Below are 20,431 nucleotides of genomic sequence, written 5' to 3' on the forward strand. Positions count from 1 at the left end.
CTGAGCGATGAGCAAATCACAGCGCAATAATCAGCTGAGCTACGCCTCGTTGTTATCAGCTGTTTGAGCCCAGTTGAACTCAGAGAGTAGAGCTGGGAATTATCCAGAGAGAGAACAGTGAATTAAATAGCGTTTGTTGTGAGATTGGCTTTGAAATACCCTTTATTCGAGTGAATCATTTACATCAGATCTTACCTAAAGTAAAGAAAATCGCTTTGTTTTGAAAGCTAAAGTAAGAAAATGTATATAATAAAATAAACAAAAAATAAATAAAAGCTTTAAATACTCACAGTTCAATGAAAAATGTAAGCAAACAAAATCTGAATTTTGAAAATTTAAATGATCGAATTGGGGGACAGTTTTCTATGATGTTCACCATGTGAATTTTGAGGCTGCTCTGAACGATCATCGGTCAATGGTCGACCGAGTTATATAAACTGACATTATATAAATAAATAAATAAAATTCAAGTCAATTTGCTTGCATGTCACAGTAAACGTCAAGGAAGCATCCATAATTGAAAGTACCGAAAAGCTTCTGTTTAGCAAACTCTGATTTAACACCCTGTTAGCTACACTGTTCGATAGCGTTATTTAAAATGTATATTCCAATAATATGCACTGAAACTGGAAGCCAACGCTTAGCCTCTTATCAATAATAGAAGCTTGAAACCGGTCAATAAAGCGAGAATAATGCGGAACGAATAATTAGTAGCATCAGCCGGGGTATCAGGGAGCGCTTTTTGTCGAGAGTGAGAGCGAGTGTGTAAGAGAGAGAGAGAGAGAGAGAGAGAGAGAGCGGCACAAAGAGATTTAACAGCGAAAAGATCCCATTACGAATTCGATTCGTAATCTATACTTTGCAGGCGGTGTATCTTCGAATCCATAATACAACCAATATTACATTTCCATTATTAAAGTAATTACTATTTTGTAATGCAGAAAATAAGCTCACATACCTTGTGCGAGGGATCGTACACGGAATACTGTAAAAATTAAAATTCAGTTGTGTTACAAATCGAAATTCGGAAAAGTGTCTAATATATGCTTTATATATTCGATAAATAAACAAAACCATTTATCTTATTTTTCACTAAACAAATTGCATAGCCGATAAAAGGATACGTCTAACTACGAGTCTGTTTAAACTAGAATAAACAAAGCTGCGGTGGCGATGTAATTACAAGATAATTAATACAGATTAATAAGACATTGGCGAAGACAAACATACAACTTTGCACACAAGAGTATTATAATTTAATGCATTACATTATATTCCTACAGAATGCATTCGGTAAGAAAAGTCATTCCCTAGCTCGCCGCTGGGAGCGCTGTACGAGCGCTGTCTGCAGCTCAAGTGCACTTAACGTAGTTTGCCAATGTAATTAGAATTAACTTACGTTCCCAGGGCGCCAAATTCAAATCTGTAACAAATTTGTAAAATTTCGTTCTCAATTAAGATATAATTTAGTTGTTTTATACGCGTTTGAAATTCTGGATTAGTACAGTTCTGATCCCCACTTATAATATAATAGCAAATTCTCTGGTATTTTATTGATATATTCGAACTTTAGTATCCACTACAAGTTTTTTAATTTTATTATAGATCATAAACATATTTCTAAGCTTGAATTTCTTGAAGCTCGCTTCCTATATAATCAATTTAATTGTAGTCAGTATTTAAATGACAGTGTTTTTATACCCTGAGCCCATTAAAAATGAGTAAAAATGGTATAATGGTTTTGTGGCAGAAAAAAGTATCTCCAACCCCATTAAGTATATATATTCTTGATCAGGGTCAACAGCCCAGTCGATATATATATATATAGATGTCAGTCTGTCCGTCCGTCTGTATGAACACGCAGATCTCAGAGAATATAGACTCTCGTATACCAGGCGCAGATCAAGTTTGCTTAATTTTATTTATTTTAATAAATTCTACAACTTTAAAGGCAGAATCTTCTAATTTATAAAGAATATACATATGTATATTATTGATCAATTTCCCAAATTTCATCAAGATCGGTTAAGAAACACCCAAGTTATAATCAATAATATATTATCATATTGGTCTCATTTTTATTAGCAGCCGCAAGCATTTTCTGTAGGCATCAATATGCGAGCGCATGTGTTAGAAAGAGAAGGCACGAAGCGAGCTTCAATACGTTTTTGTGTGTATTGTGCAGAATGCCGTTTTCCCGTTACGATTGCGTCAACGTATATATGTATGTATGTATGAATATTCACGTGTTTGTCGGCTGCGCTCACCTTTTGGTGCAAAACTTTTTAGAGGGAAATTTTCCAACTTGAACTAGAATATTTGTTTAACAGCAGGGTTCAGGGTATATCGTAGTCGACCTCACTCGACTACAGTTACTGTTACTTGTTTATGTTCGTCTGTCGTGTAGCTTGTCAATGATAGATAGATAAGAGCATTCATTTATTTGTATTATTTTAAAAATGTTTTTTATTTTTATATAAAAAAAAAGATCGAAAATAACGCAAAACGAAATGAAATATTAACACTTTTTAAACTAAAATAACCGTAAGACCCTATTATGTTACTATTATTTTAAATATTTCAATTTATTGTTACAAACTTTCTCATTAAAAATGTATAACTTTAAATACCCTTTTCTCCTCTGCCTTTTACTTGAGGGGATAATTTAAATAAAAAAAATGCATATGGTAATTTATTTCGACAGATTAATTTTCAATTCATTCAATTGCAAATTTGGTTGTCAATCCAAGTTTACTTAAAATGTACGATTTCAATTCATTTTGAATGAGTGCTACACTATTGCTTGTGCACTGAAATTGATATCGCTCTGAAAAATAGAACGATTTATCTTATTTTGAGAAATAATTTTAAATATCAAAACCCTCACATTTTTCAATAAACAAACGCTCTTCCTATCTTTTTAAAATTATCAAATAAATAATGAAAATTTCCATTTTTAAAAAAACTTGCAAAAATAAATGAAATGAATTTGTAACATATCTAAGATGATTTTATATGTGAAATTTTAAAAATCTACTATTTAACAATAATATAATTAACAAAAAGCTAATATCAAAGATCTGTGAACACATATAAAACACATATTCAGATTAGAAAGACCCCAGTCTTTAGCAAACTCATTTCTTATTAATGTGGTGAGCTGCCCTCGCCAAACATATGGTGATATTACTACATTTTCTGAGAATACAATACATCTATGTATTAAGATGTCTGAATAGATCTTATAAATTGATTTTATTTTGATTGTTTACCAATTACTCGTGTACATTTTATTCGATCTTTACACCATTGCACAGAGTATTATAATTTTGTCATGAATTGTGTAACGCATTCAAGGCAATATCCGACGACACAATGATATTCGTCTGTCTGTCGGTATCTATATTTTTAAAGCTATATTAATGAATATTGGAAGATGGCCTGATTTATCTATTGTAAAATGGGAGGAATGAAATGGTTATCCCAACGCAATCTTGTATAATTTTAGCTTTTTAACATATACCGATCAACTTACAAATATTTTGGTAATATTTACCCACATCAGATTGTTATATTATTATTATTTTTATTATTATTAAGTTATTTTAATAAATAAAAATTTAAATGTAAAGTTATATTTATTATTACGTGGCATCAGAGTTTTACGGAGTCGTTCGGAGTTCGACTGAAGCGTTCTAACTTGTTTTCTTAGTTTTGCACATACAAATGTAGTTATGCCCAAATGTAAAAAATATGAATAAATTAGTCGATATATGAATATGACATTCATGCTTAAGCAAAGGCACTTTATGTGTATTCACAATAAAATAAGAAATCAACGTTGCGTGCTAAGCAGGTTTATAAGTGTCAAGTATAACATATGGTGATCGGTAGATAAATAATCAGCCTAAGTAAACAAAAAATGATTATATTTGGAATGGAAATAAATTTACATTTCCATTCAATATTCTTTCCGACCATTTCAATTAATCCAAGGGTCGTCTAACTTTTGTTTAGCCTTCCAAATAAGAAGATTGTGAAGACCCTCAAAACAGACAATTTGATCAATTTTAACATCATAATTTGACTGAAGTCGCTTTACGCCGAGCTATTTGATACAAACCTCTTAATAGTCCAAATCAAACTTATCAAAGTTGCTTTCAATAATTACACTAAAAACAAAAATTGAATTTTATTCCCTGCTAAAACCGATAACTTATCAGCCGACCCTCGTAAATATACACAAACCGATACAGGAACACCTAGGTCAAATGAGTTGTAATATTTAATGATATACACACATATATTTAAACTGAAATTATCACTAATTACAGAAATAACTGTTAACCACATATTGTTTCTCCGACACCCACTATAAGTTATTAAGAATTAACAGCTGAGTTCATCTACACAAGTCCATCATTCTGAGCAATCTCATATAATTTAACATGTCTTCGTTATTATTTTAAATGTGAATTTTACAGATAATTTTTAAATATGTTTTTGGTTAAAAATATATTCTCGCCTAGATTGGTAAAATCTATCATTGACATTAGTAGTGTTGGTGCTCCTCTTGTGCTTCAATTTGCTTCTATGATTAACTTGTCTAAAGCTTGTACAATTAAAAAAATTGCAAAAAATCTTCTGACAGCCTGATATTTTTCCGTCCGTATAGTTTTAGACTCGCTTAAAATAGGAGAATCATTTATATGCATTTTTGACCCACGGGAAAAGAGAATTACAATTTTTTTTGAGTTCAGATACTATTTCGATTTCCTGGGACCGAGAGAACTTTTTTAGACCATTCTGTAGTCAGCTAGGGGCTCATTAAGAATTTGTCAATTTTTTTAATTTTTAAACTTAAGTTTATATTAATTTTTACCTGGCTACGATCATTTTGTTTATTTACTTGGTGTAGACTAATGTAGTAGTAGGAAATATAAAATGTTTTAAATGTTATTTACAAGCTTTAAAATATTAAAAATAAAATTCAATAAATAATACAAATTGTTGTTAAAATGAAATGGAGCACTTATGTAAAATATTAAAATATTACAATTAAAATAAAATGTGTGGGGTATTAAAATGTAAAATGGACCATATTTATTGCAAGGATTGGGAAAACACATCGAAAACCCAATCAGATAAAAATGTATGAGTGATTAGAATAAGGAGAGAGTCAGGTAACGGAAAAGAGATACAAGGAGAAGGAGAAACGAAAATATCTAAATCTGTAAAATTTGATCAATACTGATATCTGTAATCCTTAATAACAAAATCTTAAATAAATTAGCATTCAAATGTGTTTCATCATAATGTTTGTAATGCAATTAATAAAAGATGTTCCACAGATCTATTTTGAATGCATTTTGCTTAAATTATTATAAAATTAGTTGGTCCGAAAAATAATCTGAAAAATTGTCAAAATAATACCAAATTCCGAAATATTCGTTTTATTATTAGAGTGACCATTTACTAAAATAATGTGCTTTCGTAATGGTTTTGTGTAATGTATATACACCAGAGTATGAATTATATAAACTGTGAATTCAAGTATTTTTGTACTTGTATTGATGTATTTGTATTTATTAAAATAGAGATTTTAAGTTTGTTTAGGAATATTGCTTTGAAAGTTAGTATTTGTCGTTTTCAACTTTTTCAGAAACGGTCACACCTTTTTAGATTTTGCCGACTTTTCTTGTTGATGTACAGGCGAATTTCATAAAAATCGTTTAAAATCGTTTAAATAAATCAATTAACCCGAAGCAATTCTTAACGATGCCTTTAATCGAAGCGGATGCCTCCAACGAGCAGTTCAGCAATGAGCAATCGAGGCCAATGTCCGGGCCCATTGTGGGCATCATTTATCCTCCGCCGGAAGTCAGAAGCATCCTTTTACAAAACAAAAAACGAACACATTTATGCATATATATATTATTTTATTATTATCTAAAGGTTTTCTGTACACTCAATTAAAGCAATTTAACTAATTAGATATTGTTGACAAGACAGCCAGTTTCGTGGCGCGCAACGGGCCGGAGTTTGAGGCACGCATCCGGCAAAACGAGCTGGGCAATCCAAAGTTTAATTTCTTAAATGGAGGTGATCCGTACCACGCCTATTACCGGCACAAGGTTAACGAGTTTCGCGAAGGCAACGGCAAGTATTTATTTGCTACTCTGATATACGTATATTGTAACAAGTATATTATATTTACCACACTAGATACAAGCAATAACGCAGTGACTGCCATTAAACAGCTCTCGGTGACGAGTGCTGCCCAGCAACGGCAACAGGAGCTGTTGAAGCAAGTTGTGGAACAACAGTTTGTCCCGAAGGAGCCGCCAGCGGAGTTTGAATTTATTGCCGACCCACCTTCGATTTCGGCACTGGATTTGTATGTTAAATAGGGCAGCCTTATATATATATATACTTCTAATTCTTCTTTCTTTTCAGGGACATTGTGAAGCTAACGGCTCAGTTTGTCGCCCGTAATGGACGCCAGTTCCTGACCAATCTCATGAGCCGAGAACAGCGAAACTTTCAATTTGATTTCCTGCGGCCGCAACATTCGCTGTTTCAGTATTTCACCAAGCTACTGGAGCAGTACACTAAAGTACTAATTCCACCCAAGGATCTGCTGGGCAAGTTGCGTGTGGAAAGTGCGCCCGGACGCGCCAGCATGGTTCAAGTACTCGAGCAGGTCAAGTATCGTGCCAATTGGCAACGACACCAGGAGGCTCAGCGTCGCCGGGAGGAGGAAAAGATCGAACGTGAACGTGTTGCCTATGCGCAAATTGACTGGCATGATTTTGTCGTTGTGGAAACTGTGGATTATCAGCCATTTGAGAGCGGCAATTTTCCACCACCCACAAACCCGGATGAAGTCGGTGCCCGAGTGCTGATGGAGGAGCGGTTAATGGAGGAGGAGGGCGACATTGAAATGCAGATCGAGTCCGATGAAGAGGATGATGTGCAAATCGTCAGTCACATTGACGATGGCGTTAAGCTCTCCCAAATGGAGAATCGCGTGGGCATTCAAATGAAGAACGCCACGGCCTATGGCCAGCCCCCTTCGAATGCTAAGCGCGACAACACGCAGGTGCAGGACATGGACGAGGCGTCCAGTGATGAGGATACGCCAACGCTGAAAATGCAACCAGCTGTTGCGCCCATGCTGCCGCCCACACACGACAAGGTTGTTGTTAAGAAATACGATCCGAAGGCTGCCCAACCAAAGCCGGCTCCAGTCACAACAGATGAATATCTTATCTCGCCAATTACGGGCGAGAAGATCCCAGCCTCCAAGGTATCGGAGCACATGCGCATTGGTCTGCTGGATCCACGTTGGGTCGAGCAGCGCGACAAGCATACAGTGGAGAAGATCAACCAGGACAATGTATTCGCAGCTGGCACGGCCATTGAGGCCAGTCTGAAGCAGCTGGCGGAGCGACGTACCGACATCTTTGGCGTGGGCGATGAGGAGACTGTCATTGGCAAGAAACTGGGCGAGGAGGAGACGAAGAAAGATGATCGCGTTACCTGGGACGGGCACACGTCCAGTGTGGAGGCAGCCACACGAGCAGCCCGTGCCAATATCACGCTCGAGGATCAAATACACCAGATTCACAAGGTCAAAGGTCTGCTCCACGATGAAGAAAAGGAGAAAATCGGACCCAAGCCGGTGGGCAACAAAGCGACGCTCTCAGCGCCGCCGCAGCCATCCTCGTCGAAGAACCAGCATAGCCAGCATAACCAGGCACAGCACCATCAAGGTGGGGGTGGTGGTGGTGGTGTCGGTCACCATCACGCTCAGCATCATCATCACCAACAGCAGCAACAACAGCCGCCGTCGCACCATCAACACCATCAGCAGCAACAACAGCAGCAGTCGCAACACAACATGCCACAATCCGCCAATCCCGTTATGATGATGCAAAGACCACCCATGATGCGTAAGTTATTGGGAATTATTATCCCATGCAGATCTATTGTGCCCCCTTCTTTTGAGCCTACACTCTTCTGGCTGCAATCCTAATTCCCGCTCGAATGCCAGAATCTTTTGCGGAATGTTTTTCGAGCTTAAAACATTTTTCCCTAGGATATAAGGATTATTTGAGGATTATTTCTCTCTGCTGATCAAACCAACCTCATCTGACCTTTTGATTAGAGCCGCCTAAGATACATTTTCTATTCGATGACCCGGAATCCATCTAAGGGCAAGCCTATTGTGTGTTTCGAGTGTTATCAAGAATTTCTTACTCAATCTTCGTCCTTCTAAGTGCATTTACTGCTGCTATCCGTGTTCCGATAGTCACGATTCAAATTAAAGTCTATGCATTTTGCATATTTCACATAGCTCAGCTTGAAATGTGCGCCCAAGGCCTGTGCCCTGTTGGATGATCCATCGGTGTACCATTTTATGTTTTATGGTCTCGTTGAATGACTTCATCTAATGACGGCCATTCGCTCTTTCTACTCATATGAACTACAAAATTTTGCTCAAATGTATATTCGTCTGCCATTTCCTCCCTAGGGTGTATCCGTAGGAGTTCAGCATCGTTATCAGCATTTGAATCCCTATTAAAATTGTGTCAATTTATTTTTAGCAACACCTTTTGGCGCTGGCTCCGGCGGCTATATGGCCATGCAATCTGGCAGTGGAGGACCACCGCAGATTTCACCTGCGCCGCCCGTGGAATTGATACCCATAGAGGATGAGCCGCCCACGAAGAAGATACGTTCCGAGGATAATCTGGTCCCCGAGGCGGAGTTCATTGCTAATCACAAGGTAAATTACAAGTTTAATTTTTGACTTATGTTCATAGAAAATCAACTCACTCTGTTTTTACCCATTTCAGAGTCCTGTGACTATACAGGTGCAGGTGCCGAGCACGGACAAGTCAGAGTGGAAGCTTAATGGCCAGATGATTGCCGTCACCCTAGCGCTAACCGATCCCATTGCCAACCTCAAGGCCAAGTTGCAGGACGACACGGGCATGCCGCCGGCCAAACAGAAAATATTCTACGAGGTAAGCAGCGATAATTTAAAAAAAAAAAAACAAAGTACTTCAATAGTTGGTCTTTTTGCAGGGCATGTTCTTCAAGGATAATAACACGATGGCCTTCTACAACCTGCTAAGTGGGACGACGGTGCACTTACAAGTTAAGGAGCGTGGCGGTCGCAAGAAGTAGACTCTCACCCAGCTTCTCCATTCGAAAATCTATGTTTTACACATGTAAAAGTTTATTTTTTGTGAATGCTTTTGCAATCAATATATAAAAAATTAGTTAATCACAGTATAATTTTGTTAATTGCACTTGAGTCTTATGTAATTAGAGTATGGAATGTGCTGCCTAAAAGTCACAAGGTGCTAGTTCAAGAAGTCTCAGCTGTGGAACGCAGAGTGCTCCTTGTGAGATTGTTATTGGCTCTCGAGGACGTATGCCATGTCCCGGTATCGTTGCAGCATTGGCGCATAGATTGTTTCACTATCCTTATTCGGCTCACAGGCAATATTCAGTTGGTTTGGCTTCTGGCTAAGGATATAGTCGCGATAACTTTTAACCGATTCCGTCTGCCCATTCTCGTGGACATAGTAGGCATAGGCAGCTCGATATGCGGCACCCAGCAGCGCCGCCTCGCTCTCATTCTGCAAATAAACATAAATATTGAATCGTGAATGATGAGTTGATGTAGCAATGACAGAGTCCATATATAATAAAAACATAATTATCAATTCGATCAAGTGGATTGCCATGCAAAAAATAATTATTCAAAAAAGACAATCGCCTATAAAAAAAGCATTAATTTGTATTTAATACAATTAAGATTTGTCTAAATCAGTTTGTAGTTTGAAAAAGAGCAAAAGAGTTAGTAAACGACAGGAAAAGGGTTACATCGTCGCCTACATTTTATATTATCAACGGTTGTATGAAAACCTTTTTTGGCTATCAAGAAACAATCTTAAAGTTGTAACAGTTCCATCACTGAATCCACCGGCTGGATAATAAAATGGATAGTTGGGGTTAGATACGACTGTATAATCGATAAACATTGCCCAGATTTAGACCGTTGTGATTTGTATTCTACTCAGTTCCTTGACTCTAGAAGCAGACTGAATTAAAAATGAGTCCAACCTTGATTATAGATAGATAGATATAACAATTAGAAAGAGGTTTCCCAGGGTGCCAAATCTCTTCGTGTGTTCCTTACAGCTCTTGCAGAAATCATTATAGGGGCTTACTACTGCCTACCTAGTGGGTTACTCTACTTTGCCTGGGCCTGGATTAGCACGCTAATAAAATCGATAGGTGCTAATCCATTGATCAGGATTAACTATAATTTAGTTACCTGTTTGTAGACGGGGGCATTGAAGACATCAGCAATTATTTGCAGTATGGATTGGTTAACTGAGGCACCACCAGTGGCAAGTATTTTCGTTTCGCTGCCAAAGTGGAAGCCCATGTCCTCCGCTATGGCACGATGATGCAGCATTTGTCCCTCGATCAAGGCACGTATTTCGATTTGAGGTGAGCTAAACCTGACAAAAAACACAAGAAATGCGTTCTTTAATCTGTGTACAGCTCTTGTTTTTTACGTTGCACTTACTTTAGTACACCCTTGGCAGCATCAGGCGAGCTCGGCTGCATCTCCTTGTTCCAGCGAAGCGTTCCTTTCGCCTTGGGTATAATTTCCATTTCCCTAAAGTGCAGAGCCATGTTCCCGAAATTGCCACGTGGCGTCGAATCGAGCAACTCATTGAATGTCTCCCAGCTGCCGTTAGCCTCCAATTTGTTGATCGCTTCGCGCACCAGCGAACCATTTCTGAAACTAAATAAAAACCAGAGAGTATAAGTATTTAATACATTAATGTTTAAGTCTTAGAACACAGAGAGTTAATTGTTTTTGAGTCACTTTCTCAAAGTCTGCTTAAGTTTGCATTGGCGCCATCTTATTCACTTTATTCATAAATAACCCTTCATCTGTTATAACTCACTCTCGGGTGCTAATGATGTAAAACTTTGGCTGGCGCCTACCAACTTATTTTCTGGCCAAACGATACAAACTGATTTAGACAGTTTTTAAGGTCAAATGTGCTTTTTGAATAATTATTTGTTGCATGGCAAGCAACTCTTTCGCATATGGTCTCCCAACTGCAAGGCTCATCAGGATAAAATACTCTATTAGTAGAAAAAAGAATTTCTGTTATTTGCCATGCGTGGTTTTAACTGAAATTACTAACAATAGCTTACCTTCTTATCGTAGAATACTATTATTAATAAGTTTTCCTTCTTTTCGGATCGTAAAAGACATGTTTAGTGTAATCTATTTAAATAAACTAATAAATGGGGAAATTGATTCTTCCGAGTTCCGATTAGGAGTACAGGGAATTTTCTACGTCTCTTAAAAAAACTTGTAATACAAACAAAAACAAATCTTATGCTCCAGTGATAGCTACCTAGATCCCCTAGTTGCACTGCCTCGCCTTTTTGTTCTGTTAAAACTTTCGCTTATGTCATTTATTGGCGCGCCTCTTGGTCGATATTGTGGGAGGTGGGTGGCAGTTAAAATAATAAATTAAAATGCTAAAATGTTGTATGCATACCACAAGAGACCCATGTATTTATGAGTTTCGGTTGGATGACAGAGCACATGGCCCTCCTCGAGCTTGGGCGGTTCCTCCAGGCTCATCATGAGCGTGTCACTCGTGCCGAGGGAGACACTCAGCCAGTTGTTGGCTACCAGCATGCCAGCCAGGGCCGAGGGATTGTCGCCGGTGCACGCAACGACTTTGCAGGTGGGCGGAAAGCAAAAGCGTTGCACAAAGTAATCGCAGACATTGCCCAGCACAGCGAAACCATCGACTGGGGCGCCCAGGCGTTCGTCCAAATCGGGTGCGCAGGCATTGAGGCAGGCTTTTGACCACGTCTTGTTGCGAATGTCCAACAGGTTCATGCCAGAGCCATCGGCATAGTCAATGGCAGCCACATCGCCAAGGAAGAGCGAGGCCAGAAAACTGCTGACCAACGAGATACGCTGCGCATCTTCGTAGGCGTGTGTGCGCTGCTGGTAAATTTTGCGTATTTGTGGACCCGTAAAGCGAGCATAGCACTTGGAGCCCGTCATCTGAACCATTTCGGTCTGTCCCCCAATGGCCGTTTCCATTTCAAAGCACTGCTTGTGAGTCGAGGCATCCATCCAAATGGGCGTTCGGTTGACCACAAACGCCGAATCGTCGATTTGCGCATGCAGAAACTTATCTGGATCGAGGGAATGCAGCGCTGAAATGCCATGCTTTGACCAGTACAACGAACCATGCTGTTGGGCAGAGCCGCTGATGGCGGCGACTGTGCTCAGATCTGCTTCCTGCATCACCAAACGATCCAAGACGATATCCATTGCTTTCACCCACATCACTGGCTGCACAAAGAACCTGGCGAATTGAGTCGATTTAATGGGTTTAGATATCAAATTCGAATTAGAGCTCTAATTGGACTTACTCGAATTTATTTGGGCCTGCACTGGCGCCACCTGTTGTTCGAAACTCGGGCAAGTCGCTGTCGAATTTTACCTCTGCGGAGGCAACAACATTCAGATCGGGGCTCAAAAGAATTGCCTTGAGCTGAAAGAATACACAAGTGCATTATAATAACAGAAATTAATAATAATAAAACAAATATCAATAATTCATAATAATAATAATATTAACAGTAGTTAATAATATGAATTGCTTTAGCTTAAAAGTACTTTGAAGGCGTTCATCAAGAGATGAGTAATAATAATTCATACAAATAATTAATAATAATTATAATTAATTATAATATTCAGAATAATTAATAATCATTATTGCTTTAGCTTAAAAGTACTTTAAAGTGGCTCATCAAGACAAAATGCAAAATGTAAATTGGCTGCTTTGTGCTAGATTATTAGCCTTAATGTTTGTTTAATATACCCAGCAGCGAACTAGTAAATGACCTATCATCTCACTAAATCTGCATAGTGCCCTTCTTTACCGAATGCATTCTGTATGCAAACAAATCGTAGGCGAAATCTGATTTCCCATGCATGTTGTCTGCTTAGTGATGCAATGTAATGCATTACCTTATAATGCTCCAATGCAGAGTTGAATGCTGGAGCTTTTAAGTCAAGCACAAGCTTATCTCGCGAAAGCTTCAGCATTTAAGACAGTCTTATTAAATATTTATTACTTGTATTGATCTCTTATTAGTTTTGCTATTTTTTAAATTACTGAGCCGCCTCAGGGTATTCCTATTTGTTTATTTAATGTCAGTCGAAAAAAAAATACATTAAATTAGATCCAAAATAAAATTTCATAATATATTATAGCTAAAAGCTATGAAATTGTTACACATATCAAAGAAAATTGTGTACATAGTAAACTTTCTATATTTTGAATATATAATAAATAAAATATGAACGTCACATTTGTAATGCAATGTCAATATATATATAGCGTATATAGCGTCGTAAAGTATTCCGTTTATGTTATGAATTCGATGTTACATCGCCCATAAAAGTATAGATTACGAATGAAATTCGTAATGGGTTAGTTTCGCTGCTGGGAAGTATTCATTAGACACATATAAAGACATACCTACATAAACACATAAACCTATGTATGTATTATGCACATATGCCAATCAAGTTAATTATTCACTGATTAGAATATTTTATACTTTTAGCTGGTATTTGACTTTGCACAATAACATTTCGCAACCCTTGTCTCAGCGGCAAGGTCACATAGAAAATTTAAATTATGATTATAATTACTAATATTATTATGTGCATAAGCCTTCTTACCTTCTGTGTGCTCAAATCGAAGCCCAAAAATGTTTGTTGTGTTTCCTGTTGCTGTTGAGGCATTGTGCTTAAGAATTTCTCCTTTCGGTTTTAAAAATAGTTTGTGTCGTCGCTTTTTAACGCCCACTGACTTTTTTTAGTTCGCAACTTTGAGAAACTCGGACAACAAAAAACACCATTTATGACTTGGAACGAGACAACTCCGAACGTAACCTTTACTGAAGGGATTGTTTGGTCGATGACGTAAAGATTTCCACAAAATGATATCAGCGTTAATCCTTTCCTTCGAGAAAGTAAATTGGATTGTGCGGCAAGTTTGTGTTTCACATTGAACGAATTTATAAATGTGTCGAGTTTTGGTAGTGTTGGGATCCGTCGTCGTAAACTGTTTTGACTAGAGAAAACACATTGCGCACATTGCATCATCGATACGCATATATCGATATAGATATATATCATATCTCCTAATACGCGATAGTCTATATTGTGAATTTTACCTCACAGTTACAACTGTGACAGGTTTGACGCTATTACAGGTGACACATTAATAATGTGCGCCTAGAAAATGGTTATCAGTGCTCCAGTGAAACGAACAATAGGAAACACTTTGTGCTTATTAATTATATATATTTATTTTTGTACATACATACATTAAAAAAATTTATTTTTAAAAAGGCCGCACAACAAAAGTCTGACCGTTTTCCGATCTGCCAACGAATGAGTTGGGCATTGCCAGACCAATTATATAAATTCGTTATCATAAAAGTATAAAAGCGAAAATTTATTTTAGTACAGAAAGTTCTTAAATAAGTGTCTAATTAATCTTAGCTAATTATCGATCGAATGCCCATCACATCTTATTTAAAAATTCCATCGAACCGACTCTTGATGCAAAATTAAAAATTGTAGTCAATATACAAACTCAATTTTTCCACCGGGAACTGAAACAGAGAAAAACAAATTTCGATTAAAGATATCGATAACGAAATATCGGAATGAATATGAGAATCATTTTTTGACAATTTTAATGCATTCTATCGATATTTGTTGAACCGTATAAAATTTTGCAATTAATAAATTAAAGTACCTTATATTAAAATGTCGTTAAACTACGAAGAAATGAGTTGGTCAGGTAAATACTTAAAATATGCAAGCAAACTACAAAGGTGCTTTTAGCTGTCCGCTGAATTGATTTAATAATCCGTGACCCAATTGCTGCTTAGAGTGGAAGTGTGCTTATTAAGATTAATAAAAAAAAATGTAATATTTGCAGATGTGCGCGAGCAGTTTAGAAAATGGCGCGAGGAGAGTGGTCGCCACAGCGAGGAAGTCGTTCAGTTATGGGTGGCGGTGCTCGAGGACAAAGTCCACAAAACGGGCAACGAGCGGCATTTAATATTGGAGCAAGTCATCGTTGCCGCATTGGACACCGCTCGCTTCGACATTGCCACAAAGTGCACGAAGCAACTGAGCGCCGAGTTTCCCGGCAGTCTGCGCGTGATGAAGTTCAAAGCGATGCGCCTCGAGGCACTTGAACAATATGATGCCGCCAACGAGGTACTGGATGCCATCATCGAGAAGGACGAGACAAATGCGGCGCCACGCAAAAGGAAAATTGCCATAATGAAGGCGCGCGGACTGCGCCTGGATGCCATCAAGGAGCTCAATGCCTATCTGAAAAAGTAGCAGACTTAACTTTAACTTATCTATGGTTGTATTGCATTAAAATTCCTATTCGCAGATTCATGTCGGATCAGGAGGCATGGCAGGAGCTATGCAACCTGTACTTGAGCGAGGGTGAGTACGGCAAGGCTGCCTTCTGTATGGAGGAAGTCCTGCTCCACAATCCACACAGCCATCTAATCCATCAGCGCCTTGCCGACATTCGTTACACTTTGGTGAGTGGATCTCTGACAGCTCTCAACTATTTCAATTAATTAATTTACTTTCAGGGTGGCGTTGAGAATATTGAAATAGCTCGCACTTATTACTCCCAAGCGATTAAGCTGAATCCGCACAATTTGCGGGCACTTTACGGTTTGTTTTTGTGCTGCAGCTTTTTAGCCAATTGTAAAGCGGTCAGCTTCAAGCGAAAGGATTCTCAGAAACTAGCACAATGGGCACTGGAGCAGGCTTCGATTCACACGGCAAGGCGTTCAACGATTAAAAACAATGACAAGTGGATCGCATCCTTGGATTCGGCCTTTGGCAGCCTCGAGATCAAGTCAAATTGACCCGTGGCTGTTGCTGTTGATAAGGTTATCATTGGTGCAATGCCCGTCAAAGCGTAGTAAACTATTCCAAACATGCTTCAACTATTGGACTATTCTTTTTAATGCCCTAACACTAACATCATATACATCTAAAATACATATTTATGTATTATTTCAATAAATAGAGTGAATCAAACTCTTCAGTTCGATAAAAAAAAAAAAAACAAATTCTGGCAAAACATTATTCAGCAAGACTAAAATTGGAAAATGATTACCCATAATGTACTCTTAACCATCCTACAGTTAATAAATAATTGAAATAAGTCAACATTTATGTATTCGGATGTCGCAAGCATTAGTAAATAAACTTTAGAGACTAAAATTGGAAAATGCCTGCCCATAATAATATAATAATTAATTGAAGAAATTCCACATGGACATATTTTATGTCCCAGGCATTAATAATTAAACTTTAGTTTGCATTATTCTCGAAGACTACAAATTAAAAATGCCAACCCAATATCAAGTTGAAAGTTCAATTTAAAAAATGAGATCAGTATCGATTCTAGTTTAGTTATCCATTGTCATAATTTTTGATTCTTTAATATGTGGTTTAAATAAACATACTCACCTGGTCCATAAATTAGGTGGGAAGACGATAACTTGCGAATTTTCAAAATATAAATTAAATATGTCCAAAACACAACATATTTACTTGTAAATATGGCGACATTGTTGTTTAATAAAAATCACAAGTCTATGGCTTACAAAATAAAAAGCACTTTGGACTCTTACTCCAAATTGAGCTGGACAGTGAAATATGTACATAAAATTAAGAAAACTTTAATTTATTCATTTATTTGTTTGTATTGTTCATTATAATGAAGGCTTAACTGAGCTTTCAAATAATATTACAGGACTGACTTGTGTGTAACATCTCTAATATCAAATCAAAATTTAAAATTGTAGAGCCATAACAATTGGACGATTTCAGAACTTCTTTACAAGTGTTATAAGGTATGAGAAACCGGTTTATTTAAGATATCATCATTAGCAACCCATAATTGTATGGTGTTATTGGCTAAATCTGATAATTTTGAGTCAACGAAATTAGTTAGCAGGAAATCCAGTCAAATTCATTTGGTTAGAACAGCAAATGTGAAGATGGGAGAAAACTTTGCCTTGTTTCATTAAGACAGCTTTTTTAGTTAATTTAACCGAAATTCTTGTATTTTGGTAGTCTAACGAATTATCTTACTTTCATCATTTTTGATTGGAAGATTCTCAAGTTATAGTCTTCACACCTATTTTGCTATTTATATTAGCATATAAATTTGTTTGTTGGTCGAATGAGCAGAAAGATGATATGCATTATTATACACAAAGCTGATGACTTTTAATCTATTTCAATTTGCATTGTTTTGTACAAATACATTTCTCATTCTCCACATACAGCGACGAATATATGAATAGCACCACTCTCACAATAAATGTTTTCAAATGTTTCGTTTTTAAATTTGTAAGTTTAAATAACTTGTGAATACGTTTTTAGAAGTGGAAGTCTCTTAAAAAAAATGAGAAAGAAAAATAAACACAATTTTATTTACCGTTTTAAACTTATTTAATTTAATTAAAGTTAATATTAAAAAGTTAATTTAATGAAAAATTAAGATTTTAAAACTTTGAATTTATAAATAAATATACGATTTCTATAAAGTGCCCAGGTGATGCTATTATTTTTTCGCTACTTTTTGGCACTTTTCCTTTGAAATGAAAAAAGATATATATACACAGTACTTTCGTTTATAAAAATCAGTAATTGAGAAAATCGTTTCATTCGTAAGAAATAATGTAGGAGTGGTGTTATTATTTTGCACGCAACTATATGAACACAAATAGATTATAAACGGCTGTTTGTAGGGATGGTGGTAGGGTAGGGTAATCAAGTGCAGTGCTCTGATGCAGATTGCCCATTGGTCATCGGCAAGCAAACAGAGCTGATAGTCATATATATATATATAAATATATATATACAAATATATATGTGTTAAAGACAGACTAAAAATAACAGTCAAAGAGAACAAAATCTTACTGGAACTGCAGCACACATGATATATACAATTGTTTTCTTTTTAGTTTGTAGAGGATCCATTCTCATGATGACATCCAGCTTTGCTTTGGGCTTTTTTCAACGGCTTCAGTCGAAAGAACTCCCTGAAACTGAGCGTGGGTGATGCCAATGGTCTGTCACAAATTTGTCGATCGGATGTGCTGGTTGATTCAGGACCTTGTCCAGTCATGGAAGTGCATGAGGAATTAGCAACTGGCTTTGAGACTGTCCGACTGTCGACGTCTCCATTGCTGAACGCATAGCGCGACACCCCGTCGAGGAACTTCAGATTGGGTAGCACCTGGAGTATATATTCCCGGAAATAGGAGGCGGATGTGGATTTGCCTTGACCCTTGAAGACTGTCTGAATTCCCGGATTGCCCATGCAGGAGAGCTGTTCCAGCGAAGGACATTGCCGCTCAATGCGATGAATCCAGTCGGTTATGTTGCAGATATCGCAATTGTTTATCCTGGCGAAACAGATGCGGAAACGGATTTAAAGCCTATATATATCTATAAATATATGTAACTATATAATTCTATTATGTATGAATATATATAATATATACATATACAGAATCGACAGCTAATAACTGACATTAAATCTATATAGATCAATCTATCTACCCATATGCATAGCAAATATCTAAAATTGGTCGACTTACCAGAGAATCTTCAGGTTGGCCAGGTAAGGAAAAGTGTTCACATCCAAATTGCTGTTGCGATCCAAAATAAGCGTATCGAGTTCCTCGAAAAACGCAAGAAACTGCAGATTCTGGAATTTATTGTAGCTCAGATCGAGGAATTTGGTCTGCGCAGCAAATTTGTCGGCCAATCGCCGTGGAATTGTGCAAAGATTTTCATAGGCCAGCGAAATGCGATTGTCATCCTCGAGAACAATGTCCGTTAAGAGGTCGTCGCTGCCGCAGCTGCTGTGCGTCGATATGAATCCGCTGAAGGAGTAGCGAGTACTGGACGAGATCATCTTCTCTCCTTCTTCTGCAGGTGTAGCGATGTAAACATCATTGTAGTCGTTAACAGTGAGCGATTCCATTGACTGGATGTTCGCACAAGTCTTCAGCACCTCTTCCAAGCGATAATTGTTACTGTGTACGAGTGCGAGCGAGTCAAAAGAACGACCTATAAATTGAGTGGCTCTTCCAGTGAGCGAGTGAGTGAGATTAGCTACCTAGATAGATCCTCGGAGTGCGAACGGCCAGATGTTGATTCTTCAGACATACTGGAAATACGTCCACTCTTTACTGGAACTTTGAATGCATTTATTAGGCGCGAGCTTGCTTCAATGGTCTTTGGTCGAGTGCTTGCAGCAGACTGGAAAGACAATCGCAGAGCAAGTGACAAAAGCGAACATTTTCTGTGTATGTGCTCGTAAATAGGTATTATGTGAGTGTGTGTGTGCATTTCTGACAAGAAGCGCACACAACCAACTTCACACTCACACACATACATATGCATGTCGTATACAATCGCAATAATCGTAAAAACATTTACACAACAACAAAAGACACAAATAGGAAGAACTCATCGCTCAAAAGCCAGTGTTTTGTCTTTGTTTATACTCTATCTCCGCATGCTTTATTACTTTACGATCGCAGTTGGACAGAATTCCAACCATATTTGAGATGGTACTTAAACATATGATTTGTATGTACATATGTCTGTACATAGCTCAAAGCTCTTTGTGGACTTAACAGCGATCAGTCCAGAAATCTGAATTTGTTGCCTCAGGCTATTTACATAAGTATGTGCTGGATTAGCAGAGGCAACACTGGAAAAAAGGGAAGAAAGTATCTTGGCAGAGGCAACACTTAAAATTTGTAAGCTTTGATCTGAAAGAATGAAAATAAAGTATTTGTCCTTTTCCATAAATTGATAGCTACGAACTTTAAATATTTAAAATTTCCGTTTGTTATTATATATAATAAATATTTATATTAATATTGTTAATATATATTAAAATATGATAAATATGCTTCAGAAAAAGTGTTACAATTTTCACAATACTCGACGATAAAATCAGGCAGGCAGGAATCGATAGATTAGTAGTAAAAATGTGCAAATGACTTATCGATTTATACGTATAATTATAGGTCTACTATATATTATCAACTTCGAGACCTACTTGTATATTATCGATTAAGGCTTCGAGGTATATCAACATGTTATCGATTTTCGAGCCATAGTGAGGCATACCAACCCTAACACTTTACCTGCACCATAGTCTCATGCAGTATTTTTTTTAATTGTTTGTATTGTTAAGTG

General features: G+C 37.2%; 4 protein-coding genes across 4 annotated transcripts; 2 read left to right on the plus strand and 2 right to left on the minus strand.

Moving 5' to 3' along the window:
• The first annotated feature begins 5,680 nt into the window (after positions 1–5,680).
• LOC6563255 (splicing factor 3A subunit 1) lies at positions 5,681–9,204 on the plus strand. The gene is made up of 7 exons (XM_001990746.3): positions 5,681–5,887; positions 5,995–6,159; positions 6,226–6,397; positions 6,457–7,955; positions 8,610–8,791; positions 8,862–9,032; positions 9,094–9,204. The coding sequence occupies exons 1-7, from the start codon at positions 5,779–5,781 to the stop codon at positions 9,193–9,195; spliced, it is 2,400 nt and encodes a 799-aa protein (XP_001990782.1). The 5' UTR covers positions 5,681–5,778; the 3' UTR covers positions 9,196–9,204.
• Positions 9,205–9,234: 30 nt separating this feature from the next.
• Positions 9,235–14,187, minus strand: LOC6564198 (xylulose kinase). Its single transcript, XM_001990745.3, has 6 exons — positions 13,826–14,187; positions 12,505–12,626; positions 11,610–12,437; positions 10,613–10,834; positions 10,355–10,544; positions 9,235–9,653 (listed from the first exon to the last, which is right to left on the minus strand). The coding sequence occupies exons 1-6, from the start codon at positions 13,886–13,888 to the stop codon at positions 9,426–9,428; spliced, it is 1,653 nt and encodes a 550-aa protein (XP_001990781.1). The 5' UTR covers positions 13,889–14,187; the 3' UTR covers positions 9,235–9,425.
• Positions 14,188–14,778: 591 nt separating this feature from the next.
• On the plus strand, positions 14,779–16,700 carry LOC6564197 (ER membrane protein complex subunit 2). Its single transcript, XM_001990744.2, has 4 exons — positions 14,779–14,957; positions 15,099–15,507; positions 15,567–15,723; positions 15,778–16,700. The coding sequence occupies exons 1-4, from the start codon at positions 14,924–14,926 to the stop codon at positions 16,057–16,059; spliced, it is 882 nt and encodes a 293-aa protein (XP_001990780.1). The 5' UTR covers positions 14,779–14,923; the 3' UTR covers positions 16,060–16,700.
• A 183-nt stretch (positions 16,701–16,883) lies between these two features.
• On the minus strand, positions 16,884–19,479 carry LOC6564196. The gene is made up of 3 exons (XM_032737794.1): positions 19,338–19,479; positions 18,814–19,254; positions 16,884–18,618 (listed from the first exon to the last, which is right to left on the minus strand). The coding sequence occupies exons 1-3, from the start codon at positions 19,385–19,387 to the stop codon at positions 18,171–18,173; spliced, it is 939 nt and encodes a 312-aa protein (XP_032593685.1). The 5' UTR covers positions 19,388–19,479; the 3' UTR covers positions 16,884–18,170.
• Positions 19,480–20,431: the final 952 nt, after the last annotated feature.

Source organism: Drosophila grimshawi, unplaced genomic scaffold (assembly GCF_018153295.1).
Source record: "Drosophila grimshawi isolate 15287-2541.00 unplaced genomic scaffold, ASM1815329v1 contig_311, whole genome shotgun sequence".
Classification (NCBI taxonomy): Eukaryota; Metazoa; Arthropoda; class Insecta; order Diptera; family Drosophilidae; genus Drosophila; species Drosophila grimshawi.

What these genes read in the sequence shown, in the direction of transcription:
- LOC6563255 (XM_001990746.3), top strand. Translation starts at nt 5,779, where the DNA reads ATGCCTTTAATCGAAGCGGATGCCTCCAACGAGCAGTTCAGCAATGAG. An exon ending in TCCTCCGCCGGAAGTCAGAA is followed by an intron (nt 5,888 to 5,994) that starts GCATCCTTTTAC and finishes TTAACTAATTAG; the next exon opens with ATATTGTTGACAAGACAGCC. An exon ending in GCAAAGACCACCCATGATGC is followed by an intron (nt 7,956 to 8,609) that starts GTAAGTTATTGG and finishes ATTTATTTTTAG; the next exon opens with CAACACCTTTTGGCGCTGGC.
- LOC6564198 (XM_001990745.3), bottom strand. Translation starts at nt 13,888, where the DNA reads ATGCCTCAACAGCAACAGGAAACACAACAAACATTTTTGGGCTTCGAT. An exon ending in GCAGGCCCAAATAAATTCGA is followed by an intron (nt 12,438 to 12,504) that starts GTAAGTCCAATT and finishes TCAATTCGCCAG; the next exon opens with GTTCTTTGTGCAGCCAGTGA. An exon ending in GCTGCCAAGGGTGTACTAAA is followed by an intron (nt 10,545 to 10,612) that starts GTAAGTGCAACG and finishes GTTTTTTGTCAG; the next exon opens with GTTTAGCTCACCTCAAATCG.
- LOC6564197 (XM_001990744.2), top strand. Translation starts at nt 14,924, where the DNA reads ATGTCGTTAAACTACGAAGAAATGAGTTGGTCAG. An exon ending in CGAAGAAATGAGTTGGTCAG is followed by an intron (nt 14,958 to 15,098) that starts GTAAATACTTAA and finishes TAATATTTGCAG; the next exon opens with ATGTGCGCGAGCAGTTTAGA. An exon ending in CCGACATTCGTTACACTTTG is followed by an intron (nt 15,724 to 15,777) that starts GTGAGTGGATCT and finishes ATTTACTTTCAG; the next exon opens with GGTGGCGTTGAGAATATTGA.
- LOC6564196 (XM_032737794.1), bottom strand. Translation starts at nt 19,387, where the DNA reads ATGTCTGAAGAATCAACATCTGGCCGTTCGCACTCCGAGGATCTATCT. An exon ending in CACTCCGAGGATCTATCTAG is followed by an intron (nt 19,255 to 19,337) that starts GTAGCTAATCTC and finishes ACTCGTACACAG; the next exon opens with TAACAATTATCGCTTGGAAG. An exon ending in GCCAACCTGAAGATTCTCTG is followed by an intron (nt 18,619 to 18,813) that starts GTAAGTCGACCA and finishes CTGTTTCGCCAG; the next exon opens with GATAAACAATTGCGATATCT.